The sequence below is a fragment of the Sylvia atricapilla genome, chromosome 6 (assembly GCF_009819655.1).
Source record: "Sylvia atricapilla isolate bSylAtr1 chromosome 6, bSylAtr1.pri, whole genome shotgun sequence".
Lineage (NCBI taxonomy): Eukaryota > Metazoa > Chordata > Aves > Passeriformes > Sylviidae > Sylvia > Sylvia atricapilla.
In genome coordinates, this window is record NC_089145.1 from 7,750,761 (window position 1) to 7,775,315 (window position 24,555).

The window sequence follows — 24,555 nt, forward strand, 5'->3', positions numbered from 1 at the left end:
CCTCTCCCTGGCACAGCCTGCTGCTGCTAAATGTGCCCAACAGCCAAACTCTCCTCCTGGGGAGTTTGCCCAAGCGCTTCGGTCCACGTGGAATTCCACAACAGCTGGAAAGAATTTCTGTGGTAGCAAAAACCATCCTGAGGATCTCCTCTGCCTGCACTCCTCCAGCTGCTTGGTGGAGTGTCAAAAATTTCACCTTGTTAAAGTACAAGGAGAATAATTATCTTCTCATCTGCATAATGATGAGGATTCAGCAATTCCCTTCTCCCTCTTTTCAAAGAGAAAATGGGAAATTCTTATCTGCCCTGAAACTGTTCAGCCAAAGGTTGTGGCTGGCTGCCAAATTCCCAGGACACCCCAGAAAACGGCACAGCAACAGATGTGCAGTGGTGCTGCCTCTGGCACATGATGAGCTTTCCAGTATGGACATTCATCCTTTCTTTTAAGATTTTCCCAATGTTTCTTGTGCTTTTCAGCGACCACAATGCCCCATTTGCTCAGTGGAGCACTGAAAGAGTTTGTAACTGGCTTGAGGACTTTGGCCTGGGCCAGTATGTGATTTTTGCCCGGCAGTGGGTGACGTCAGGCCACACGCTGTTAACTGCCACACCTCAGGACATGGAAAAGGTAATCACTGCTTCTCTCTAGCTGCTGATCCTGAGCCAGGTCCCTCCAAACCATTGGCTCTACCTTTCTGAAATCCACAGTATCCATTTTCGTAGTTACCTCAGGCAGGGCAAACCCTTTCTTGATGTTTTTTATTGCAGGAAATGGGAATAAAGCATCCACTGCACAGGAAGAAATTGGTTTTGGCCATTAAAGCTATAAATGCAAAACAAGATGAGAAGTCTGCACAACTTGATCATATCTGGGTGACACGTAAGTGTTTGGGCTCTCACAGAATGGTTTGGGAAGGAATTTCTCCCACCTCTATGAAAGGGCAGCCTGATTCATGTTTAAGCAGTTAACAAACATCTTTTAAAAAGCATTGAATTCCACCAGAGAAGAATTGAGAATTTCTGTGTTGTTCTTGTGGTATACATATATATACATATATACATATATGGTATGCTCTTCCATGGGGAACTCTGTCAGACAGCAGGGAATTAAATGGGGAGGCTCAGTCTAGGAACAGCTCCATTATGCTGCAGAAGATGTGCTCCCTCACATGTTGTATGTCAAATATCAGAGGGCTGGTGTGAACAAAGCTGGCTGGTGGGAATTGCTTTCAGGCTGCTGGCAAGAGGCTGTCCCCAGGAAAGGGGAATAGGTAGAATGAGCCACCTGAAAGCCTCAAAAGGTGGCAGGCAAGGGGGGAGAAGGGCTTCATTCTCACTGATCTGGAATTGGTTCCCCACTGCTCTCACATCTGCAGGGTGGCTTGATGACATCGGCTTACCTCAGTACAAAGACCAGTTTCATGAATCCAGAGTAGATGGGAGGATGTTGCAGTACTTAACTGTGGTAAGTACAATCTTTTTTTTCCTCAGTTTTACCAATTTTAACTTCAGAATAAGCAAAAACTTTTAAAATTTTCCTTTGAATGTGAGCAGGTAAAGAATTTTTGCAAGACAAAAATAGTGCCAGTAATAACCCCTTCATCCTGCCCAGTGCATGGAATCTGTTCCTAAGGGCTAACTTCTGCAAAGTTCTTCTTTCAATATCATGTAGCACACCAGGATTAAAAGTAAAATTACCTGTTTTACATGTAACCTCTGGAGGTTGTTACTCTCCACACCCAGTTAGCAACAACATTCAGCAAAGTAACAGCAGAAAATCCAGTGATTTGTACAGATCTGACCACACTCACAGCACACCATGAACCACACACAGCCACCATGTTTTCTTCCCATTCTTCTGCCCAAGTCTCTATTTGCCTTAACAGGCTACACTCCTGCCTTCATTTTTTTTTAGCCAGGTCTTGCTATGGTACATTGTTAAAAAAAAACCCAACAAACCAACAACCTGCACCTGAAAATCTCCACCCTAACAAAACCTAAACCCTCTTTGAAGTATCAACTTTCATCTTTCTTAAACCACAGTTACTGTAGTGTTATATAAAACTACACAGTAAATTTAAGCTCTTTCTTCCTGGGGAGAGTATATTTCGGTGTGTGTTCTGTGCCACCCAGAAGTCTCTCTCCTTCACAGAATGACCTTCTCTTCCTGAAAGTCACCAGTCAGCTGCATCACCTGAGTATTAAATGTGCCATTCATGTGCTGCACATCAACGGCTTCAACCCCAACTGTCTGCGCAGGAGGCCAGTTGAGGAGGTAAAAGAATGTTGAAATAAATTAATTTAAGTAAGCACAAATATCCTGGTCCCAGCCAAAGATAGACAGAAAGTCAGCAGTGTACAGTGATACAAGAGAATCCATGCTCCTAGGCACTTGCATCTAAAGCAGTAGTTATGCTAGTTATTAGTTGAATCTCATGCATTTCTCTTCAGAAGTTATTTGCATAGTGGAAAAAAAAAGGTAATTCATCTTCCAGGAGAATAATTGGAAATTATTTGTCTTTGCCTGACCTACTTTTTAAAATCTGTAAGGTTTTTGCCTTACCTGATCAGCACAGTTTAATCTTAGCATTAAACACTGCTAATAACCCCGTTGTCAAAACATTCCCTTCTTATCCCTGTAATCTGTAATCTCTACTGTTGCATTTCTTGATGCAACACATGGGATTTCATCAGTACTAGACCAGGTCTGCCATCTCATCAGAGTCTGCTTGAAAGGGACCTTGAAGAGAAGCAGTCCCTCAGTGAGGGAAGAACAAGTGCCCTTGGAGGAAGAGGAGAGAGGCTGTTTTTATCTGAACTGAGATAGGAGTTGTGCACTCTCAGACAGTGCAGGCTGTGGTGTCATCACCTTTTGTGGTCCCTCCAACAGAACAACGTCTCTCCTTCTGACGTGGTGCAGTGGTCCAACCACAGGGTGATGGAGTGGCTCCGATCCGTGGACCTGGCAGAATACGCGCCCAACCTTCGAGGCAGTGGAGTGCACGGGGGCCTGATCGTAAGAACTTACCATTTCACGATTAAAAATGGACAGGCTGTAATACAAACCATCTTTTATCTGGTGTTCATCAAGCAGAAAGAAACTAACACATCTGCAATATGACAGCATGAGCAGGCCTTCTAAGGAGCCTCTTTATCTGACCCATGCATCTTCATGTTACAAAGGAAAACTAAAATAAAAAAGGAACAGCTAAAACACTTTCTGTAATTAAAGCTGAGCTGTGCATAAGTGTATGACAGCAGCACATAAAATGAAATCTGAACTGTGCTGTGCAAAAGTTGCTTTTTGACTAGGCATCACTGAGTGTTTCTTTGAATGATTTACCAGAACTCTGAGCCTTGCTAAATAACCACCTTGAAATCCCAGCAGTCAGTAACGACACTTTTAAAATTCAAAACATTCAGAACTATTTGCAGCCCAGTAATGTCAGGGTTCTGAAACACCACGATTCTACTGCTGCAGAATTTTTGCAAAAAATGCAGTGGTAGAAATTGTACTAAGATTAAGCTTGTACTCTGAGTAGAGCAGAAAATTCTGAAAGGGAACTTATTCAAACCCAAACCTATGGTTTGATAATATAAACATATATTTTCCTGATAATGCTCAGCATTTTTTCTTGGCTCCTTTCAGGTATTTCCCATTCAAACCCCAGTATCATGAGTGAGCTATGTGAACAGGTACTTAGTGAGAAATCCTCTGCTAAGCACTGTAGTAGTCTACTCTTTCAAACATTTATGTAAAAAAATAAACATCCTGCCTTTTTCCAGATTCTTGAACCTCGCTTCAACGGTGACACGCTGGCCATGCTCCTGAATATCCCACCCCAAAAGACCCTGCTGCGCCGCCACCTCACCACCAATTTTAACGTGTTAATTGGGCCAGAGGCACAACAAGAAAAAAGAGAAATCATGGAGTCAGCAGCATACACACCTCTGACCACCACTGCCAAAGTTCGGGTAGGCACTGCTGTCAAACAGGGCAGGGAGAGGTGAATTCTAGGAGTGCTACCTTAATTCTGGATACCAGACCATTTACTTTCTATCTGTTTCAATCCCATTCTGAAAATCAGCATGCAATCTGTTCCCTCTCTCCTTAGAAGGAACATCATATAAATGCATTTATCATCCACTGTAACTCCAATTTGAGAACAAATGTAGTTAATTCAGAATCTATGTACTTGAATGACCAGGGTATGAAAAATGAATGAACAGGTAAACAAAAAAGGGGAGGATTTTGAATATTTATAGAACAACCTTACTCAAAACTACTTTTCTTACTCAAAACTACTTCTGTTGACTTATTTTAGCCAAAGAAACTTGGATTTTCACATTTTGGAAACTTACGGAAAAAGAAGTTTGACGAATCAACAGACTACATTTGTCCTATGGATACAAGCCCAGCTGCTACGAACGGTACTTCGAAAAACTATGGTGGCTACAAAGGACTTAGTCCTTTCACTGACAGGGAACTGGATCAGGTGGGACAGACAGACTGATGCCATGCTCATCTCATCCTCTCCATGCATTCCAAAGCTTGCAAATAACCAAATGTTCCCCTATAACAAACTCTTTGCTACATCCGCATGAACTCACTGAGAAAAGTATTGGCTGTGGACACTGGAAAGAGTTCCAGACTAAGAATGCTGGGGTTTTTTTTAAATCAACATCATAATAAACTCATCCATCCTCAAGCCCTTTTTCAGGACTATAACACCTTTACACTCCGAAGATCGAGGTATTTTATCAGTCAAGGGTGTGGTTGCAGTAAACACAAGTCTTTTGTACTTCTAGCTTTCATAATTTTAGTATGGCACACTATATTTTTCATTATCTTTATGGGTGGTTTTTAATGTAATAAATTCATTTGGACAAACTTATATAAAGCTATCAAGTTATATTAAAGTACAACTGGATTGTATTTTTTAACAGACAGTAATCAGAGAAGCCAACTTCATTTTTTCTTTCATGGTGTACAGTGGGGAGTAGTTCTGCTTAGATAATATATGTGAAGACAATGCATCAATGAACAAATTATTAATAAACCAATAGCTAATTCACTTTTGTAATGTAGTAGTGAAGTTGTGAATGAAACTGCCTAGATACCATACAGAGAAATGATGAAGACTAAAAATCATCACATTTTATTTCAACTTTGCTGTTGTGTAAAGGGATGTAAACCCTGAAAAATGGAGCACTCCTGGAGCCTTGTGTGAAACTTTGGAAACACACAAGAGCCACACAGGGGCAGCTGGAGTAAACTGGCCTTTCTCCAGTGACATAAAAACAGTTTAAGCCTCATAAGAGAATGGTCACAACATTGAAAAGATTAACTGTGAAGGTAAATTTTTCATTTGCATGGTTTAGTGCATCTAACATCTCACTTATGTTCATTGGCTGACAGTGGTCTTTTTCAATGTATGCTCTTACACAGGGAGAATACCAAACCCTGACTATGAGCGTGGATGTCCACCTGCTCAGCCAAGAGTTGTGAGGGAATGCATTAACTTTGAGCCAAGAACTTGCACTGTGCAGTTACTCAAGCATGACAGAAAGACTGGATTTTTCTCTAGGAGCATGGTCTGTCTATTAAGCATGACTTCTGAGCATGTGGCCCATGCAGGAAAGCCCAATGCCCAGACCTGGTGACGTTTCTATGTAAAATGAGGTAGGACTGTATCAAGGACTTCTTGCCTGTGAAAGAAGCCTACCAGGAATACGAAGTAGTGTGAGACCATTTGGAAAATACTATTTTTCATTGTTGATATCAGTTAAGCTTTTTCTGTGAATTAGAGGCCAAATTTCATGGAATCAATCTCAGGATCCACTCTTCCTGTCATTAAATGCATTTTCACATACCTTGTAGCACCAAGGCATTTTTGTTAAGGAGCTTTTAAACTTACCCCAAATTCATTTGTCCAGGCACAGATCCCTTCCAAAGCTGCATGTAGAGTGAATAAAATTGTACATGCTGTCTGAATTGAACTAGTTGCTGACTGCTTTTACAGATGGAACACTCAGAAGGCACAGTAATGCAAATAGGGGCTCTTTCCCAAGGCATAACCCACCTCACGGTACGTACTCCTTCCTCTCTTGTCCCAAAGTCACAAATGTGTTCTGCTAAACTCACTGAAAGCTGGTCATTGCTGGTGGTAATGAAGAGTAAGTGGGTCTCTGCTCTTGTTAAGTATCTCTTTACAGCCTGGTGGGACATCCAGTCAGAAAACCCCCCTGCTTTTAAATTGCTCTAGAAATTAAGTTTCATTTAGGCCTCTCTTAAGTTTTCATGATCTCTGCTGTCTCTTTGACAAAATGAAAACAGTTCTTCAAAGATTTTGCAGGTAACCACCACCTCAGTCACAGCGGCTAGGAATGAGGTACAGACTTTTGAAAATTTGTGTGAGCTAAAACTCTGTGTAAAACAAAACACCTCACTTTTGCTTCTTCATTCCACAGAAGCTAATTTATTAAAAGGTAAAAATAAGTGACTGGAAGACATAATGAAGAATTATGAAATATAGTTGAGTTGCATGCCAGACAAAAAACCTCTATGAATTTCCTCAAGCAAAAAAGTTATTTAAAGAAGTAAATGTTTCTTCTGTATTGAAGAAATTCATCTGGATTGTGTGCGGTGCTCACTCCCTGTGCTGTGAGCCTGATCCCACTGCAGCTGGATCTCTGGGAGCACAGGCCCTTCACCAAACACCCTCAGTCCCTCCCCATCTTGTTCTTTCAGACACTGCTGAGCCAGGATGAAATGCTGAATGACAGCAGGTTTTTAACACCGACCTTTGAAGACTGGAGATGATGCTTCAGCATGACCAAGAACACGACTCGTACCTCAGGCCTGCAGCAGCAGCCAGGAGCAGCTGGATGCCGTGCAGCAGGAAAACTTTACCTCTTTCCTGCCACTGCCACCTCCCATGTAGCATTTCCTATTGTCAGTGCAGCCACACATTTCAGGTAACTCTCCTCTGTAGTGGTTTCCCACATCATGTAATAGGAAAGAGTGTTGGGAGAGGAGTGGGACTCATCCAGTCTGGAAAGCCAAGACTGGCAACATTTTGTCCTATTCAGTTGTCTTTTACATGCTATGTTGATGTACTGTGACGTGAAAGACCTTTTGTAATTTTTTATTTTTATAATTAACTAGTAGTGCAGGAATCATTAATACATAATTGTAGCATGGGGGTTAATCAGAGCTACCTGGAATTCAGCTGGATGCTGGTGAGAGCAGCAATAATGGCTCACTCACCACTCCTGTGGTCTCGCCAGACCGGTCCCCAGAAAGGATTTCAAACTCTCCTCCCTTTCACTGGCACCTGTGCTGCCCTCTTTTTATCCAAGTCAGTGCACCGTAGGATAGGAAGAATAGAACATAACACTGCCCACCAAGCTCTTGCTTTTATTAAGATGACAAGCTGCCATGTTCACAAATCTTTACCTAAGGCAAAAACAACTTGCAGCAGGAAATTGTAACTCTGAGACTACCAGGAAAGTACCAGAATAAAACAAGGATTTGTTTCTTTAAAACACCTGACAAAATAAATCTGTTGCTGTTGTACTGGGCTAGACAGAACTGCATCAGAGGGAAATATAGCCTCTAAATTTTTGAAGGGCTGAGGGTGAAGCTGTCATCTTTACAGCAGCAATTACTTGTGGCATCTGTTCACATGTGCATCTCCAGTATTAGTAAGCAATTAAGAAGCTCTCTTAGTAAACAGATAAATGCCAGAAAAGAAATCTCCTTAATTGTAAGGAAAATACTTTGTATAGGTCTGGTTTGCATTACCCTCCCCTTGCTGGCTGCAAGTGTTGCTTTAGATTCTATTATACCCTGAGGGCAGGTCACTGCCAGCCACAATCCTCCCAAACAAAGAGAGAATCTCCCGGGCTGGCCACAGCATGCAGCAAGGGCTCTTTGAGAACTACTTGGGGTGCATATTACAGGAGATCTATCCTGGTCCTCACTTCACCAGTCTCTCATGACAGACCTTGCACTGTATGGTCAGGTGCAAGAAGATAAACACATGATTTTATTGTCCATAGTGGTCAAATCCAACACAGGCTCTTTTCAATCGTTTCAAACTACAAAAAAGTAACTCAGAAGAATGAAAAGTAAGACTATGCATCAGCAAACTATTACTGTTTAATGTTTAATAAAAAGTATTAAATGTACCAGTCTGGCAATGCAGTCAGTGCTAGTGACCAGCTCAAGTACCACGGGCATTTGAAATACTTTGTCAGGTCAATTAGCCAACAGACTTATTACAGCACTGCAAATAGGACTGGCTGCTCCAGCAGCCCTGGGGTATTTCAAACACATTTCCTATTTCTTTTAATGCTGTATTTACAACTCAGTGTGTTGTTGTGCTAACTTGGCTGTGAAGTCAATCCACAAAACAATCGATTCTTCTTTTAAATATATGTAGTAAAAAATCCTAATTAGCATAACCTTGGTATAAATGCTTATTTTTTGACTGTTATGAATAAATTCCGAATGTTCAATGTTCCCCTCTCATTTGCTGACTGTGGAATGATTTAATACAAATTCATGTGGATGACCTCTCATCCTAATTTTTTTCTCCTCGGAATTAATGTTTTATACTAATTTCAGAGGTCAGACAAACTCTCACACAATTCAAGAGGATTTCTCAACTTCTCAGTATTAAAACTGATATTATTAATTGGTATTATAATTACACAAGGTAATTATGAAGTTATAAACCACAGAAATGACATCAAGGGGTTAAAAAACACACACATACACAAATGCTGCACAGTTGCACATCAACTGTTCCTGTAGAAAAATATGCAGTACTTCCAAAAAAGGTATCAGGTGACATCAATGTTAATAAGCAAATGTACTGCTCTTGGGATAGCCAAGCTTGTCCAGGTTGGGCTGACAGGCAAACTGAATCATTGGTGGTGGCCCACACATGAGAATGAGGGTCTCACTGCCAGGGGCAGGCAGGTGGGCTTTCAGCATGTCTGCAGTGACAAAACCAGAGCTGTACTTCCAGTCTGCAACAAAGAAATTATTAATCCAATTATTTTGAATCTCTGTACAGGTTGAAGCCTTTTTAAACCTCATTAAGTAGCTGAAGAATCAAGTTATGGCACCATCACTACAAGCCACGAGAGGGTTAAGTTTCTCACTCAGCTCAAACCTACTGCTCCCCTTCCACACGGACAAGTGTAGGTAACAAAGATCTGACTGATAAGACATGGAGGTCTTAAAGCAGTAAATTATAAAATTTAAAAGAAGTAAGCAGGTAGGAATAAAAAGGAAGAGTGAATCAGCTTTTCCAGGTAAGAGGGGTCACCCAGTGGCAGGGAGAGGTATTGAAACCTGTACTTTTTTTAGATGGAGCAGTGAGGTGACAAAGTTCAGTGAGAACAAAAGTTCTGTTTAGTGATAAGAGAAAACTAATTAAAAGAGGAAAGAAAGGCTAAACTATTTCAAGCAGTAGTATTATTGAATGCATCTGCCACTTGAAGTGAGCCAAGCAGGAAAATGATGCCTTAATCCATACACATGGCAACTCTGTTTCACCAGAATCTAACCTGGAGCTGCTGCAAAGCAAAGATGTGCCGTAATACCTACAGGTATTACACAATTTAATGCCAATGCCACGCTAACATAACCTGATTTGGGAGATAGCCCAAAACAGAGCTGAACTTTTGATGAAAACTCCCCAAAACTGAAGTACATTAAGAGATGCACTGAGTAACGTGTCTGACCCAAATGAGGTTAATTATGAGCTCCCACTTTTTAAAGCCCACCTGGCTTAGATTCCTTTTTGTGGGGTAAGGTTTACTTCTGAGGAGTTTCAAAGTGTAAGAACAACGACAACACTTGACATTACTCTGATATCCCCATGAGCAAGAGTGAAGCTCTGATTGTTGCACAGAGATGAGCAAAGGCATTTCCATGTGTCCCTACCTTTTGGAGGTCTGTCCAGTGTGTACCACAGCACAAACTGATCAGGATGCCTCTTGGCAATGTCTTCTAGCTCAGCTCTCAGCAATATATCATTTTCTGTCTGCAAAATGACAGTGCTGTTTAGCTCCAAACCACCCCAGGAGCCCTCTGATGGGAACTCGTCTGCCATTCACAACAAATGCAATGATAAAAATTATGCAAATCAAGACAGTAATTTTGTATTAGCAAATATTTAGCAAATTACAGGCTTCTGTAAATGGAGATTAAGAATAACAAACTGTGAGACTTAGCAACCACCTAAATACAGTCCTAAAATGGCAATTAGAACAACTTTTAAATCCAATCAGCTGGATTTGTCCCTGACCGTGGCAAATTTGTCCGTGGCCCTGGCAAATGTCCTTGGGCCAGCATGGTGAAGGTTAACTGTACAAACAGTTAGTGGAAACAAATCCTGTTTCCTTGAAATCAGTGAAGGACTAAGATGAGCAGAGAGAGCAGGATCTGGTCACAGTCTTTATTCCTTAATGTAGGAATTCAGTGAAACTGTGAGGAGACATTTAAGTGTGAAAGAGTATGAAGCATGTGCCATCAGTTTAGAAAGCTCAGAAGGCAGCTAAAACAAGTGGGCTATTAAAGAAGAACAAAGACATGGGTCAGAACACTCACCTGATTAGCAAAAAGGAGGTAACATTTTGTGGAGTCCTTAGGATCATTTGTGATCTGACGGATCAGCTGCAACATAGGAGTTATTCCTGTTAAAAACCAAAATGGTTATGAAGTGGGTATTTCTTTCCATGGCTACAGTTTCAGTACTAATGCTGCCTCCCTTCGGTCTTCAGTGGGATCTCAGTTTGCACCAGGTACACATCTCTGGATTTCTGATCCACGTGGAGTGCAGAGACTGGAGGCTTCTATCATGACAAGCAGTTCCAAAACAAACCCACAATTCTTGTATGCAGGGCTTTTCTCTTCAGGATTCTCTATCGCATAATTTTACCCTCAAGACACTCTCTTAAAATACTTTTTGTCACTGATGAAGTGAGTTCTCTGAGGTCACAAGGTAAATGAGGATTCAAAACTTCAGGTTCCTACTCCCCAGGACTGAGCTCAAACCACTGGAATGCCTCAGTTGTTGCCACCATGAAAAGAAATTAATTAAAAGAAATGTAGGTGTTAAGTACTCTGCTACTAAAGTACAGAGACATTTCTACTCTCTAGGCACTCCAAATGATGAGGTTCATTTTACCTGTTCCTCCAGCTATCATCCCCACGTGCTTTGCAAACTTTTTCTGTGCTTCAGACTTCTTATCAGGCTTGATAAGAAAGGTACCTAGAAGAAATATTCCGAACCTGTAAGTACATCAGCTTCCAAATAAACATGGATACAAATTCCATAAGAGGAAATTACTACAGAGGATAAAGACAAATCTTCTGGAAATCCCTCCCTTCTGCTGAGATAGATTCATCAGGAGATTGTTGATCACAGGAGCTAAGCACCCAGAGAAGTGCTGAGCACTCTGAGGTGAGACTTAAGTGCACAACTACTCTCAGTCAAGATCAGTGCAAAATCTTTCACTTGTATCCTACAAGATGATTACTCCTCTGAGCTTATTTCCTCACAGTCAACTCCGACCTGGTTTGGTTATGAAATGGAGCTGGCCCTCAGTCAGCTGGTTATCCAGTAACAGCACTGAGATTCTCAGAGGGCATTTTAAGCCACAATCTCACTTGCTTAAGAAGCATCTGGAGCATCTCTCTCCATATGTATAGCTGAGATGTTGTATTTCCAGTGCAGATTTCTCTGTCATATAACAGAGTAGCAATTTTTTTCATATTTCTAGTGCCAGGAGTGAGATGCTCATCACTTATTCCTTGCAGAAAGTACTCTTTCCCATCATATCAACTCTGACAGGCTCATGATCTAAAAAAGGTAATTTTTCCTCTTTTCCACTTAAAAAAAAAAAAAAGTTTCTCTACAGTTGTCAAGTGTAGAGACACCTCTGAAAATAGCCAATGCCTCCCTTTTGCTCTCCCACCTTTGTGTCACAGTACCTGTCCCCTTATAGACCAGGAGTCCATTTGGCCCTCTGAAATCAATTGTATCCCCAATCTTCATGTTATCTAGATACTGGGACATCTTCCCACCTTCTGGAAACTTGGGGTTCACATTTTTGTAGTAGACCTGTAAGAACAATCATTTGGACATTATCAACCACTAACTTTCCTGCAGACAATACCATAAACTGTAGAACACAATCCTGCAGGCCTGAAACTCAGCACCTGAGAAAGAAATTGAGGCAATTCTTTGCTCTCAGTTTTCTCCTGCAACAGGAAGCAGCCAAAATAAGTAAGAAGTGCTGTTGGGCACGTCCCTCTGCTCCCTGCAAAGAGCCAGGATAACAGGGATGGGTGGCAGGCAGATTATGTGGCTGCTTGCCCTCATTTCCCTATTGCCTTATGTTACCCCACTTGTGTAGCTGCTTTTTCTGAAGAGTGTTGCTGCATCTTGTCCTTCTAAAACTTTCCCACTGAACCACACAACAGCCTTTTCAGCTTTCAAAGCATGTAAGAAGCATTAAACAGTTCATAACAATTCACCACCCTTGTAACATGAAGAAGAAAAAAAAGCCTGGATTTTTGCCTTAGGACAAACTGTATGATAGAAAAGGATTATGAAATCCTGAAGTCTTGGGATCAGATAATCCTGCATCCCCTAGCTTAAAGGATTTCCCTTGTTTGACTTGTTTAGAGCAGTTTGCAGTAAGCATTAGCAGCAGCAGCAGAGGCATCTAGAAGGAGAGAGATCAGTATCCATGCATGTGGGGAGACAGTGCTGAGAGCAGTCTTGACTTTGGTGTGTTGCAACTATGTTAATTACCCAAGAGTGGGAAGAGCCTTGCCCTCCCAGCTGTGGGCATGATAAAGAGTGAGCTGGAGTCTGCTGGCTGTGCTGTGAGGAAGGGACAGAAAAGGTCAGACACTCTAGGAGGGACAGACAGGGTTAGGTGGCCGTGCTAGGGATGGGAAGGAGCGAGCCAGAACTGCATTAAAAAGAGAGAGGACTGCAGCAGAGAAAGAGCTGGAGCTGTATACTAGGGACAGCAGAGTCCCAGGTCAGTCTGGATAGAGCCAGGCACACTTCCCTCATCGGTGTGTGAGAAGAGCTGAGGCACTGACTTACAGACTAGCTGCTGGCACAGATGGACAGACCCTGAGAGCTGTGTGGAGCTGCCCGTGGGATTGCTACAGAGAGAAGCTAGGAGGACTTTTAGATAACAAGGAGCTGATACTTGGAGTCCCAAGAAGTTCTTAATGAAGAACTCTGAATGCAGTGTCCGTCTCGACTTCCACACATGCACTGCCAAATAAAATGTATTAGGGAAATTCCTAAGGTATTGCCAGAGAAGGATTCTCCTCTCCCTCTGCCATCCCTCATTGCCACACAGCAGATACACAGGACACAACTTACTACTCAAGGGCAATGTGAAATGAGTTGTGTGCCATGCAGTCACCCTATCTGAAAAAGATGAGATCTGATTAAAATTAAAAATGATGAAATTTGATGACTAAATCAAAACAAATCATTTCAGTAAAACGAAGTACTTGCCCTCCTTCCAATTAGCAACTTATCCATATTAAAGGAAAACAAAATTTACCTTTATAATTAAATCAACATAACCTTTTGTCTCGTCACTGGAAACTGGGGTATAGGCTCGAATCACCAGATTCCCATCGATTTTTGCAGAAAGGTAAACATGTTGGCCTGGGGAGAAAGGATTATAATCTGATTTTTTATCATCCCTGGAGGACAAGAGGGAAAGGCAGGTATTGTAACCTGCTATGCATGCAATGACAGAGAATATCTTTGCCATATAAATGCTGTATGAAACATTCAGTTCCTTCTCTTTTTTGAGCACAGAGCAGGAATCCCCCAGGAAGTAGTATAGTTTCAGGATCTTATTCCCAAATTCTTAAAAATTAATCTGGATAAACACAAACACTGCAGAGCACATCCCAGTTGGTTTACCATTAGTCTAGTTAATTCCATTAATCTTTCCCATACAAGCCAGAAGGGAGTCTGGAGAAAAACAAGCAGCATGCAACGACATGCTCACATGGAATGGGATGACCCTGACACTTGCCATACAGCACAGGGGACTGCCAAAGAGTGCAGAGCCACATCTGCAGATCAGAGAGAGAGGCTTTTATAATTGATTCAAGGTCCAAGGTTCAGCGCTATCAGTGTTCCAGGGTACAGGAAAGAAGGCCAACCCTAAACTGAAATTCGTGCTCCAGACAGAACTCCAGATAAAGTTTCATGGAAATGTGTGTAATTCAAACGTAAGTGCACACACAGAAAAGATTCTGAGCATTACAGTGTCTTCCCAGGCAGCAGAGTTGTCCCCTTTTTCCTTTACAACTGTGACTGTATTTGCCAAAACCATGAGGCAACTGCCAATAGACTGAGGGGACAAGATGGAAGTAGAAAGCAAATAAGAAATATGAAAAAGCTTTGACAGATACCACTCAGGCTTATAGCCTGACTGGTGACAAATTCCATCAGGCTCAGTTCACTTTCACTGTTCCATTTCTACACCACGCAACTGGACAAAGCACTCACAAAAGATCAGAAATATGACCTGGGAAACCTGACATTTCTCTGAGACAGCAGCACTCAGATGCAGCTTTCATCTCCTTGCTTTTCTGAGCCTTAAATTTACAGTCAGAAGTCCAAGAACTGTGAGAAACCAGAAATATAAGTAATTAAGTGTTTACAGTACTTACCTACAGGTAATCCTAAGACATGATTCATTGAGGGTAGCCCGAATCTGAATTTCTTAGTATCATGACTGATTTCCTAAAAAACCAAAGTTAGAATGAGGGCAGCACCACCACTACAGTATCTTGAATTTCAAACTACTCAACACAATATGCTTTAGCAAGCCTGCTCTTTGTTAGCATGCAAGCCAAATGCTGGGAAAGGACACAGAAACGGCTTTCAAAAATAAAGTTGAAATAACCAGGAGTTCCAGAAGCAGTCTTCTCCTCTTTACTTCCACAAGGAATGACTTTTGCCTGCCTGTGCAATCCCTACAGCACCTTTACATAAAGTGAGGAAAGCCTGTGCCTAAGGCCAGTGAGCACATTCCACGATTGTGGCGATACACCAGGCAACACAGGGCGTGCAGAGGCTCAGGCTGCCGGGCTTGCTTCTCACGGCGCACCCAGCACAGCCACCGAGGGACGAACACAGCCAAAGCACCGGCAAACAACATCCCGCAGCGTGGCACAAACGCTTTTACACACCCCGCTCTACCCTGGGAGCATCACAGCCATCCTCGGAGGGTGCTGCACCCTGCTCCGCGGATCCGGCCACTGGCGCAGCCCAAGAGCCCCCGCAGGACCTACGGCCTGCGAGCCCCGACGCGCCACGGCCCCAGAGCCCCGGGCACCTCCTTGTCCAGCAGCCGCAGCGGGTACTTGGCCAGCGGGTCCCGCAGCGTGACGGGGCCGCTCGGCCTCCGCGCCGTCCCGCGGAGCAGCAGCAGCAGCAGGGCGGACGCCGCCACCACGGCCACGGCGATGGCCACGGGCGCTCCCTGTGAGGAAGAGAAGGGCAGGCGGTGAGGGCAGCGAGCGGGGAGGGCACGGCCCCAGCCCGGCCCCGGCCCCTCACCGCAAGCTCCATGGCGGCCTCTCCCCGCAGCTCCCGCCGCGCCGGGCCCGCTCAGCCCCGCCCGAGCCGCTCCCGCCGCGATCCCTCCTCCCGGTTCCTTCTCGCTTTCCTCCTCCCGGTTCCTCCTCCCGGTCCCTCCTCCCGGTTCCACCTCCTGGTTCCACCTCCCGGTCCCTCCTCCCGGTTCCACCTCCCGGTTCCTCCTCCCGGTCCCTCCTCGCGTTCCTCCTCCCAGTTCCTCCTCCTGGTCCCTCCTCCCGGTCCCTCCTCCCGGTCCCTCCTCCCGGTCCCTCCTCCCGGTCCCTCCTCCCGCTCCCTCCCCGGGTCCCGCCTGGGGCAGGGCGGGGGCTGGACCCCGGAGCTCCTCTCCGCCCTCAGCCCGGGCAGGTGAGGCTGTCCCGGGAACCAAATTCTTCATTTCACCGAATGGATGAGGTTGGAAAAGACCTCTTTTGAGATCGCCGAGGCCAACCTGTGAGCGGACACCGCCGTGTCAAGCGGACCGTGGCACCGAGCGCCGTGTCCAGCCTTTCCTTAAGCAGGGACAGTGACCCCACCGCCTCCATGGGCTGCCCCTCCCGGTGCTTAACAATTCTTTCTGCCAAGAAAAGGGAAAGGAGGGGCCGCAAAGTCGAATTAGTAATTCAGATGAAGGAATAGCAGTGTTTCTGTGCACCTAACGCATGGCAATAAATGGATTCCTAAATGAGAAATAAACCTGCCCCCGTGCCGCTTCTCGAAAAGCGCAAGGGAAAGAAAGCGAAGGTAAAAGAAAACAGGCGAGATCCAGTTAGAATGGGATTGTCCTTTTGGGCAGACCCACAGTGCGAGGGGAGTCAGGAAAGGCACGGAATGTGTTATCTGCACAGGCAGAGGAGCACAGAGAGCAGGACACCGTCAGGACACTATTCCAGAGCTAACCAGGACAACCTACGGTCGCAGATCCTCACCTAAAAACCAAGATAGAATCCTATTACATGAACCCTGTTGACAGTATTTTTGTAGGGGGTCTGTTTGGTGTTTTGGGGGGTTTTTTTGTTGGATTTTTTTTTTTTTTAATCAAGATTTTGTTTTCATCAGAAAACAGTTCCCATTGTTGCTAAAAGGTACTGGCACCTTAAAATATGAGACAAACAAAAGCAAAACTAGGTTCCTTGCAAAACTATACCAGGAGAAACACTAAAGACCAACATCAAGCAGCCAAGCAAAAAGTTAGTGCCGTAACAATCAAATCAAAACCAGACATTTTAAGACAGAATTCAGGACCGGAAATTTTGTAAGAGATACAATTTATCAGTATATAACTGCTACATTCAATATCATTGCAGCTGATGTCACCTGTAATTCCTTTCACATACTTTCTGCTTTTCTGAGCACATCCACTCGAAATCCTTATCTTGAATTAATAAACAGATAAAAGTTACTGTGTTCCTGTTAAGCAAAACAGAATAGCAGCCAAGAGATAATACATCTGCTCCCAGCACAAACTGATACAGGCAGCTAATGGCAACTTCCACCATAACCGAACATTACCAGGCTTCTATAATGAAAGTTTACACAGGATATTTTCCCTCCATTTCTCTCTGAAGATCTCTTCAGAGAGCTTAGCAAAGATAAAACATGCATACACTATCAATAATGTAATGCAGCTGCTAATCTGAATCACTGAACCTCAATTTGCCCATAATTCTTCCACTGTCAAGTATTTTCATAGCTTCACAATAAACTCATGTTCAATATTCTCTGGGCTTTCGCCTCAAACTTTACCGTGAAGAAAGTGGTGAAATATGTTTACCTTATTCATTGTAGAATAAAGTCAGTGAGATTATTGTTTCCCCACCTACAGAATAAAATTACAGGTAAAAAAAAAATCCAAAAAACCAAAGTCAAAACCAATATAATAAAAAAGGAGGTTACTGGCACCAAATGCCTCCCTTGCTAAGCGTTAGTGTACAGCGTAGCATAACTCAGATCCTTTTTTGGGATCACTGTGTATTAGCATAATAAAAACAATAAGTAGATAATAATGCTGAACAATCCTACTGCTTCAGACAAAGAAAACAAACTTTCTCAGCGAGGCAAGATCAGACTTTTTGATCTTTACCTCTGCTCAAGCTCTCCATTATACTGAATTTGAAGAAAGATGTGGGGTTTTTTAATGCTAGATGGTGTTAGAAGTTAAATGTCTAGGTCGATAATCTACCTAATTTTTCTTTAAATCTGTTTCCCTGGTTTTGGTCTCAGGAAGATGAGAAATAAATGTCCCTGATGAAACCTGGAATAAACGTATGCATTAAAAACCCCCAAACAAATAAACACAAAAAGAAAAAGGCAGCACAGAAATCACACTGTGTCTTTTAAATGGCCTACATTTCTCTGTATTTACAGCACTGTATATACAGTAGAGACACAGTAGAGAGAGTTAAACACTTCCAGAAGACAATTTGGAACTCATGTTGACATGAATGACTTTGTAAGTAATTCTGGGTCTAGTCACTTTGAAGATGAGGACTTAATCTTCACCCCCTTTATGCTGGGAATATATAAAAGGACTAATCCATTAACAGTCTTCAGTCAGGTGACCTGCATCTCTCTCCTCTTCCTTTAACAGGGTTAAACTTCTCCCTTTGTAAACAGGGGCTTCAGTGACCTTCAGCAATGTCTTTATGCTTTGTCCTCCCCTCCTTTATTTTTTAAATTTTTTATTATTTTTTAAAATGTGCCAGCTAGAACAGACTATTCATTTGGAGTGCTTAAGCAACAGACATTTCTTTTTCTTAAATCTTCAGACCTAAGGAACATTACATTGCTCAAGCTTATCATAAACACAGAGATTTGCTTTAAATGTGAACAATACTTGACTTTGTCATGGAGGAGTGCTAATTAAAAGAAAAGCAACAAGCATCCGTAAAATATTATATCATTTGGTTAAAAAGATGAAAAACATGTTACAGGATGTCTGGAATAGGGCAACAGGTTTTATTCATTAGCAGTAACCTACAATTTTGCTTTTTGTGAGCACAAAAATATAGATATATTATAATTCTGAAAATGCATTATGGTATTGAGTCTGTCCTGGTATTTTGAGCTCTTTTCAGAACAAACCTATTATTCCTTAGAACTGTAATAATAAAGGCATCTATCATATTCCTACTTTACTCCAATGCTATATTAACCCTAATACTTTAGTTAACTATAGTGAAATAAAACTTACCTTAAAAATCAAATCCTTTTTCCCATAATGAAGCTCTTTCAGCTGGGCTTGGATCTTTTTTGACTGAAAGTGAGGATAATCAAATCAGGTGGTTTTTTGGTTTTTTTTTTTTTAAATATTAAAAATCCCACAGTGAATTTTGATAACAGCAGTAACAGCAGAATCTAGACACAATTTAAAATGTAGAACGCTCCCCTCCAAATAATTGTCAATTGCTTTTCCAGGTTCACAAATTAAACCAACCAAAAATACTAAGGAAAATGTAAAAATATAAAATTAAAAACACACTCATTTAAGAGAACTTCCTAAAACATCCAGGATTTTATTTCTATCTCCTTCTTCGAATTTGGATAAATTCAGAAATAACACCCTTTCATAGATGTTTTTGCGTCTTTCTTTTCCTTTCAGCAGTAGGATGTAAGTGGAGACTCTATACTGGTTTAGTTAAAAAGCCAAAGCACAATTAAAACACACATTTTTTTCTTCTAAGGTGTGGATTGTCAATGTGTAAAATGAACATATTTTGCTTGTAGAATTCTCATAGGTAATTTTGTTGCTGTTGTTGTTAAGAAACTGTTCTCTTGCATGATATTACAAAGGACCAATATTGAAACCACCAATGTAATATTTACTTGATCACAAGTTCATGGGAGGGGGGAGCCCTGAACAAAAATAAAACCCAGACAAGATTAATTTTCAACGTTGTAGCTGAAGACAAAGTAAGGAAATTAGTTTGGGGATTTACCTGTCATTAGTGGAGAAGGTTCTCACAGAAATCAAATCAGAAGACTGAAACATGAGGAGAGCAGACATGCTACCCTTCAATTCGCTGGATTATCAACCACAATTTTCAAGTTGTTTTTCTTTACTTAGGTTTAGGTTTAGGGAATAAGATGGCAACCATTGTAATAATCACTGTGGGACACACAGTGCAGCAGGAAAATTTTATGTCCTACTAATGGCAATGCCTCAGAAACGTGTTCTACAAGCAAATACTTTCCATTGAGCCAATTTTATAGCTCATTGTGCAGTCTGCCACAGACCCCAGAGTTGTCTTTCTCCACACTGACAGTCACAAAGAAAAGGCTTCCTGCTAAATTAGACAGGTTTTAAAGGGGGCCCAGGGTCATATTCATCTTGCAAGACAGAAAAAAAAGACAGATTCCCTATTATGACATTTTGATTCAAAATTATATAAGAAATGCCAGGAACAAAGAGCAATTCCCAGCATATGTAAGAAAAAGGGAAATTAAATTACATGAATATATGAATTAACTTTTTTTTTTTCCCTAGATAAGAATACTAAACACATGCAATTTCACATACTTGCTTATCAGCTGAAGAACAATATTTCACCTGGGCCCAGGTACACAATCAATGTGAGAAGTCAATTGTGATGAGTGACTTTGTATCACCCTTTCAACTGTGCTCCTAATATTCTGTCCAAGAGATAAACCCACATATTCTTTCTTTAACATGCTGTATGTGTAAGAAGAAAGCAGAGCAAGATGAAAAATCAAATAAAAGAGGAAATAATGTCTTAAAAGAAGGAATTCAAACCTATTTATTGGATGATGCCTAATTTTCTTTCTTCAGGGCAGATCCTCTCAATTATTTTTTTTTTCTTCAAGGATTCTACTGACTACAAACAAGTAAGAGCCAATATTAGAGCACATTAAGGAGTAATTTTTTATTTCCATGGAACAGGGGTATTTTTTATTTCCATGGAACAGAGCAAGGAGTGAGGGACAGGGGGTAGGAGCAGCGAGGAGCTTCGTGCTGGTGTCGCTGATGTTTTCAGAGCCAGAGCGTGTTCTTTGGGTTCTGGTGCACTACAACAGGATCCAAACCTTAGAGAGTGTCTCTGTTGGAGACAAACTGGGAGGAAATGTGTTGAAATGAATGTGGGTTTTAATAGAAGGCCTTTATTTAAAAAGGTTTTAAAGGAAATTATTTTGGAAGAAAAGTTAATTTATTTTTTTTTTAATAAGTAGGATGTACTTAGGAAAAAAGGAAAAACATTAATAATGTTAGATGATAATTTTTTTGGTTGTGGATAAAAAATCAGTAGATATAGAGGGTTTTTTGCAGGCATGGTTTGGGTTTTTTTGGAGTTGGGGTGTGGCATGGACATTTTTGGGCTGTGGCATGGGGTTTTTGGTAGTAATTTGGGTTTTTGAAGTTGAATAGTTTTAGAAGAAGAAGTTATAGTTTTGGCAAAAAAATTTTGTTTTAGCTAATGAATGGGAGGTTATGTAAAAAAGGTTAATAAGGGATTTTTTGTTTGTGTTATAGTTGAGAGAGAATCTGGGGGACAATGTGAGTATAGTATATAAACTGTGTGTTGAAAGATTTTCTTTTGAAATTTAAAGTTATAAAATTTCTGTTTGGGCAAAAAGTAGATGATAGAGGATATCACATTATAATATAATTTTAGGACTTTTTTATTTTATATCATCAGCTTAATGCTCAAATTAATATATTTTAATTTTGTATATACATTTTTATATATACAGTTAAATATAGGTAGTGGCAGTGCTTTTTAACAAATAGTGATATTTACATGTGGTTTCTATTCAATATAATTTATTTAATTCAAAATTCAATATTTTTAGTGGTATATACAGCGTTGTTTTATTTTTTTTAATATTATTTACTATGTGTAATTTGGGTTTTGAGTAAAGACAACCTTATGGATGCATTTGTTTGATTTTGAGGTAGAATTATTTGAAATAGGTTTTTTAATAGACTTTTGATATGTATTATTGGGGTTTTGTTTTTATTTATTGTATGTAGGGGTTCAGATTGGCAAGTGGAGATTTGGGTGTTAATTAATTAGGTGGCTTTTGTTAGATGCAGCTTTTAATGTTTTAAAGAGTTGGTTTTTTCTGGTTTTAAGGTAGTTTTTAATAATTTATTGTATAATTTTATTTTGTAGTTGGTGTATGATAAGGGATATGGTATATTTTTATTATGTTTTTTATTAGTTTTATTTTGGAGATATGGGAATTTATATGGTGGGTTTTTATAGGTAGATTTTTTAATTGGGTAGTGATATTTTTTAAGTTTTAGTAGTTTAGATTGGTTTTTTTATGGTTTTAATTAGCTTTTTTATTTTAAAAATTATTTTTATGGAATATTAGTTATTATTTATTGATTAGTATAAAGGTCGAGCTTTGGGGGCTTTTTTTAGTAATGTTTAGGGTTAGTTGAATGATTTTTAGTTTAGTGAGTTGGTTTGATTTTTTTTAGTAATTTTTGTGATTTGTTCTATAAGGTTGCTTTTTATTTTTAGTTCATTTATATGATGTGATAAGAATTGTATAATTAAAAGTGTAAGAAGTGTTAGAGTGAAAAGAGTGTAATGTAGGGGTTTTGCTGGTAGTTTTTTAGTTTGTGTTATTTGTCTTTAAGGGTTTTTGTTAGTGAGATTAAAGTTTTTATTTTGGGGTTGATTTGTAATTATTTTTAAGGTTTCAGGGAATTTAGATTTTTGATATGAGCGTGTTGTGTGATGAGAGTAATTTATTTGTTTTATGTGGTATTGGTGGTGGATAGAGGGAAGTTTTATTTCGAACATTTCTTTTAGTATTGATTTTTGGGATGTTAGGAGGAGTTCTGCTTTAGTATTGATTATTTTTGAGGTGTTTGGATTTTTTTACAGGTTGTTAAGCATTTTTTTTGTTGGGCTGTAAAGGTTTTGGATTTTTTGTAGTTTTGATTTTTAGAATTGTAGTGGTTGGGTTTGAGTTTTGTAAAGTATTTTCTGTTAAAGGTTGTAGGACAAATTATGGGTTTTGGTTGTAGAGTGGAGTAAGGTTTTTATTTTTGGTTTTGTTTTGATTGGGTCAAGGGCTATTGTATGACTGGATTTGATTTGGGTGAAGATTTGTTGTTGATTTGGATTTTACTGGAAATTTGGGGTGGTTTGGGGTAATTAGGGAGGGTTTATAATTTGGCTGTATTTAGGAATATGCATTTTTAAAAGTTTATGGGATTTAGGAAAGTTTGGGGGGTTGTTTTATTGGTTGGTGGAGACATGATTTTGTTCATGATTTTGGAGGGAATTTGATGTTGTTTGTTTTGTTTTTTCAGTTTTAGGAATTGGATATTTTGATTAGGTTTTTTTGATTTTGTTTGGTTTCTTTTTTTTGATGGTAAAATCAGGATTTAGGAGAATTTGGATGGAATTTTTTCATTAAGTATTTGTGTTGTCATGTTTTTTTAATATTAAGATGCTGATGTATTGTAGATAATGTGAAGTTGGTTTTTTTCGGTGTAATTTGGATTAATTTATGTTAGATGATAGGATATATTTTTATTTTTGAGTTAGTTGGCTTTAGGCATATTGTATGTTATTTTAGGTGAAGGTAAATGGAGGCTTGTATTTTGATTTTAGAGGAATAGAGAAAAATGTATCGGTAGTGTTAATGGTGGTGTATTATTTTGTTGCTTAGGTTTTTAGTTTGTATTGGAGTTTTAATATGTTTGATACAGTAATGTTTAATGCTGGGGTTATTTTATTTATGATGCCATAGTTCATGATAAATTTTCTTAGAAGTTTTATTTCAGATGGGTTTTTTGATAATTTAGGCAAGGTGTTTGACTGTTTAATGTTTTTTTGTTTTATAGTAGTTACCTTAAATGTTTATTTGAGTTTTTTGGAATATTTGAAATATTTATTTTAGAGGAAGTTTATGCCTAATACGTATGAGAGTTTTGGGCTAGTTATGGGATGTGCTTCCTATTTATTTTAGGTAGGTTAAATATAAATAGAGGGTATAAATTCCCTCTATTCATATTTTGGTTTTTAATCTAGTTAAATTTTGTGATCTTTTTGTTATGTTAGCAATAGAAAAAAGGTTTTGGTTTTATATGTTCTGATGGGATTAGTGTGTACTGAGTACTAGTGTTAACTAAACTATCATATTTTCGTGGGTTTGATGTGTTAGGTTAATGAATTTAAATCGTTTGAAAGACATGGGGCTTTTGCTCTTAATTTGATAGGTGGCAGGCTTCTTGTAGTTGTGGTTCGAGGTTTTGGGGGGCACTTATTTTAAAGGATATTAGAAGGGGATTTTTCGACGCGTCCTTTCTCGCCTCCGCTCCGCGCCTGTCCCCCGGGCGGCAGTGCTGCCGCCGTGTGGCCACAGGCGGTACTGCAGCTCAGTGACAAACGTGACAGCGCCGGGCTGTGCGCTCAGGGACAGTGCTGCCGCCGTGTGGACACAGGCGGTACTGCAGCTCAGTGACAAATGTGACAGCGCCGGGCTGTGCGCTCAGGGACAGTGCTGCCGCCGTGTGGACACAGGCGGTACTGCAGCTCAGTGACAAACGTGACAGTCCCCGGCTGTGAGCTCAGGGACAGTGCTGCCGCCGTGTGGCCACAGGCGGTACTGCAGCTCCCCCCCATCCGTCCCCTCTCACCACGCCTTCTCCCCTCCGGCCCGGGGAAATGCAGGAAAACACAAATGCATCGGGGCAGGACAGTCGGCGGACCTGCCTGAGCTATCCCCGTCCCCTCAGGGCAGCAGGCAGCAGCAGGAGGCAGAAGCCATCCAGGAGGAAGCAACTGGTCTTTGCCAGAAAGCTGAGTGGTGCGGGGGAAAGCAAGGGGGGGACGCTCCGGTTTTCCGGGCAGGTTCAGCTCCCCGCAGCTCTGGCTGAGTCTGGCTTCACGGAGTCCAGGCTGAGCCAGCTGGGA

At 40.9% G+C, this 24,555-nt stretch overlaps 2 protein-coding genes across 2 annotated transcripts in view; one reads left to right on the forward strand and one right to left on the reverse strand.

Moving 5' to 3' along the window:
• Nucleotides 1-8,330, forward strand: part of PPFIBP2 (PPFIA binding protein 2) — a 90,475-nt gene extending 82,145 nt beyond the window's left edge. Inside the window, exons 23-31 of the mRNA XM_066320556.1 lie at nucleotides 477-627; nucleotides 768-879; nucleotides 1,376-1,464; nucleotides 2,152-2,274; nucleotides 2,890-3,015; nucleotides 3,786-3,974; nucleotides 4,325-4,495; nucleotides 6,023-6,088; nucleotides 6,751-8,330. Of these exons, the coding sequence (XP_066176653.1) occupies nucleotides 477-627; nucleotides 768-879; nucleotides 1,376-1,464; nucleotides 2,152-2,274; nucleotides 2,890-3,015; nucleotides 3,786-3,974; nucleotides 4,325-4,495; nucleotides 6,023-6,088; nucleotides 6,751-6,822 (1,099 nt within the window). The 3' untranslated portion in view covers nucleotides 6,823-8,330. The remainder of the gene's footprint in view (nucleotides 1-476; nucleotides 628-767; nucleotides 880-1,375; nucleotides 1,465-2,151; nucleotides 2,275-2,889; nucleotides 3,016-3,785; nucleotides 3,975-4,324; nucleotides 4,496-6,022; nucleotides 6,089-6,750) is intronic.
• Nucleotides 7,403-16,055, reverse strand: LOC136362037 (NADH-cytochrome b5 reductase 2). Its single transcript, XM_066320294.1, has 8 exons — nucleotides 15,414-16,055; nucleotides 14,746-14,818; nucleotides 13,617-13,723; nucleotides 12,013-12,142; nucleotides 11,207-11,290; nucleotides 10,627-10,712; nucleotides 9,961-10,060; nucleotides 7,403-9,038 (listed from the first exon to the last, which is right to left on the reverse strand). Exons 1-8 carry the CDS (start codon nucleotides 16,053-16,055, stop codon nucleotides 8,866-8,868), a joined length of 1,395 nt encoding a protein of 464 aa, XP_066176391.1. The 3' UTR covers nucleotides 7,403-8,865.
• Nucleotides 16,056-24,555: the final 8,500 nt, after the last annotated feature.

Excerpts from the sequence above, each read along its gene's own strand:
- LOC136362037 (XM_066320294.1), bottom strand. The coding sequence starts at position 16,055 with ATGAAGAATTTGGTTCCCGGGACAGCCTCACCTGCCCGGGCTGAGGGC. Across the intron at positions 14,819-15,413 it reads TGCGGCTGCTGGACAAGGAG|GAAATCAGTCATGATACTAA; the intron begins GTGCCCGGGGCT and ends TTGGTTTTTTAG. Across the intron at positions 13,724-14,745 it reads TGTCTTAGGATTACCTGTAG|GCCAACATGTTTACCTTTCT; the intron begins GTAAGTACTGTA and ends CTTTCTCCCCAG.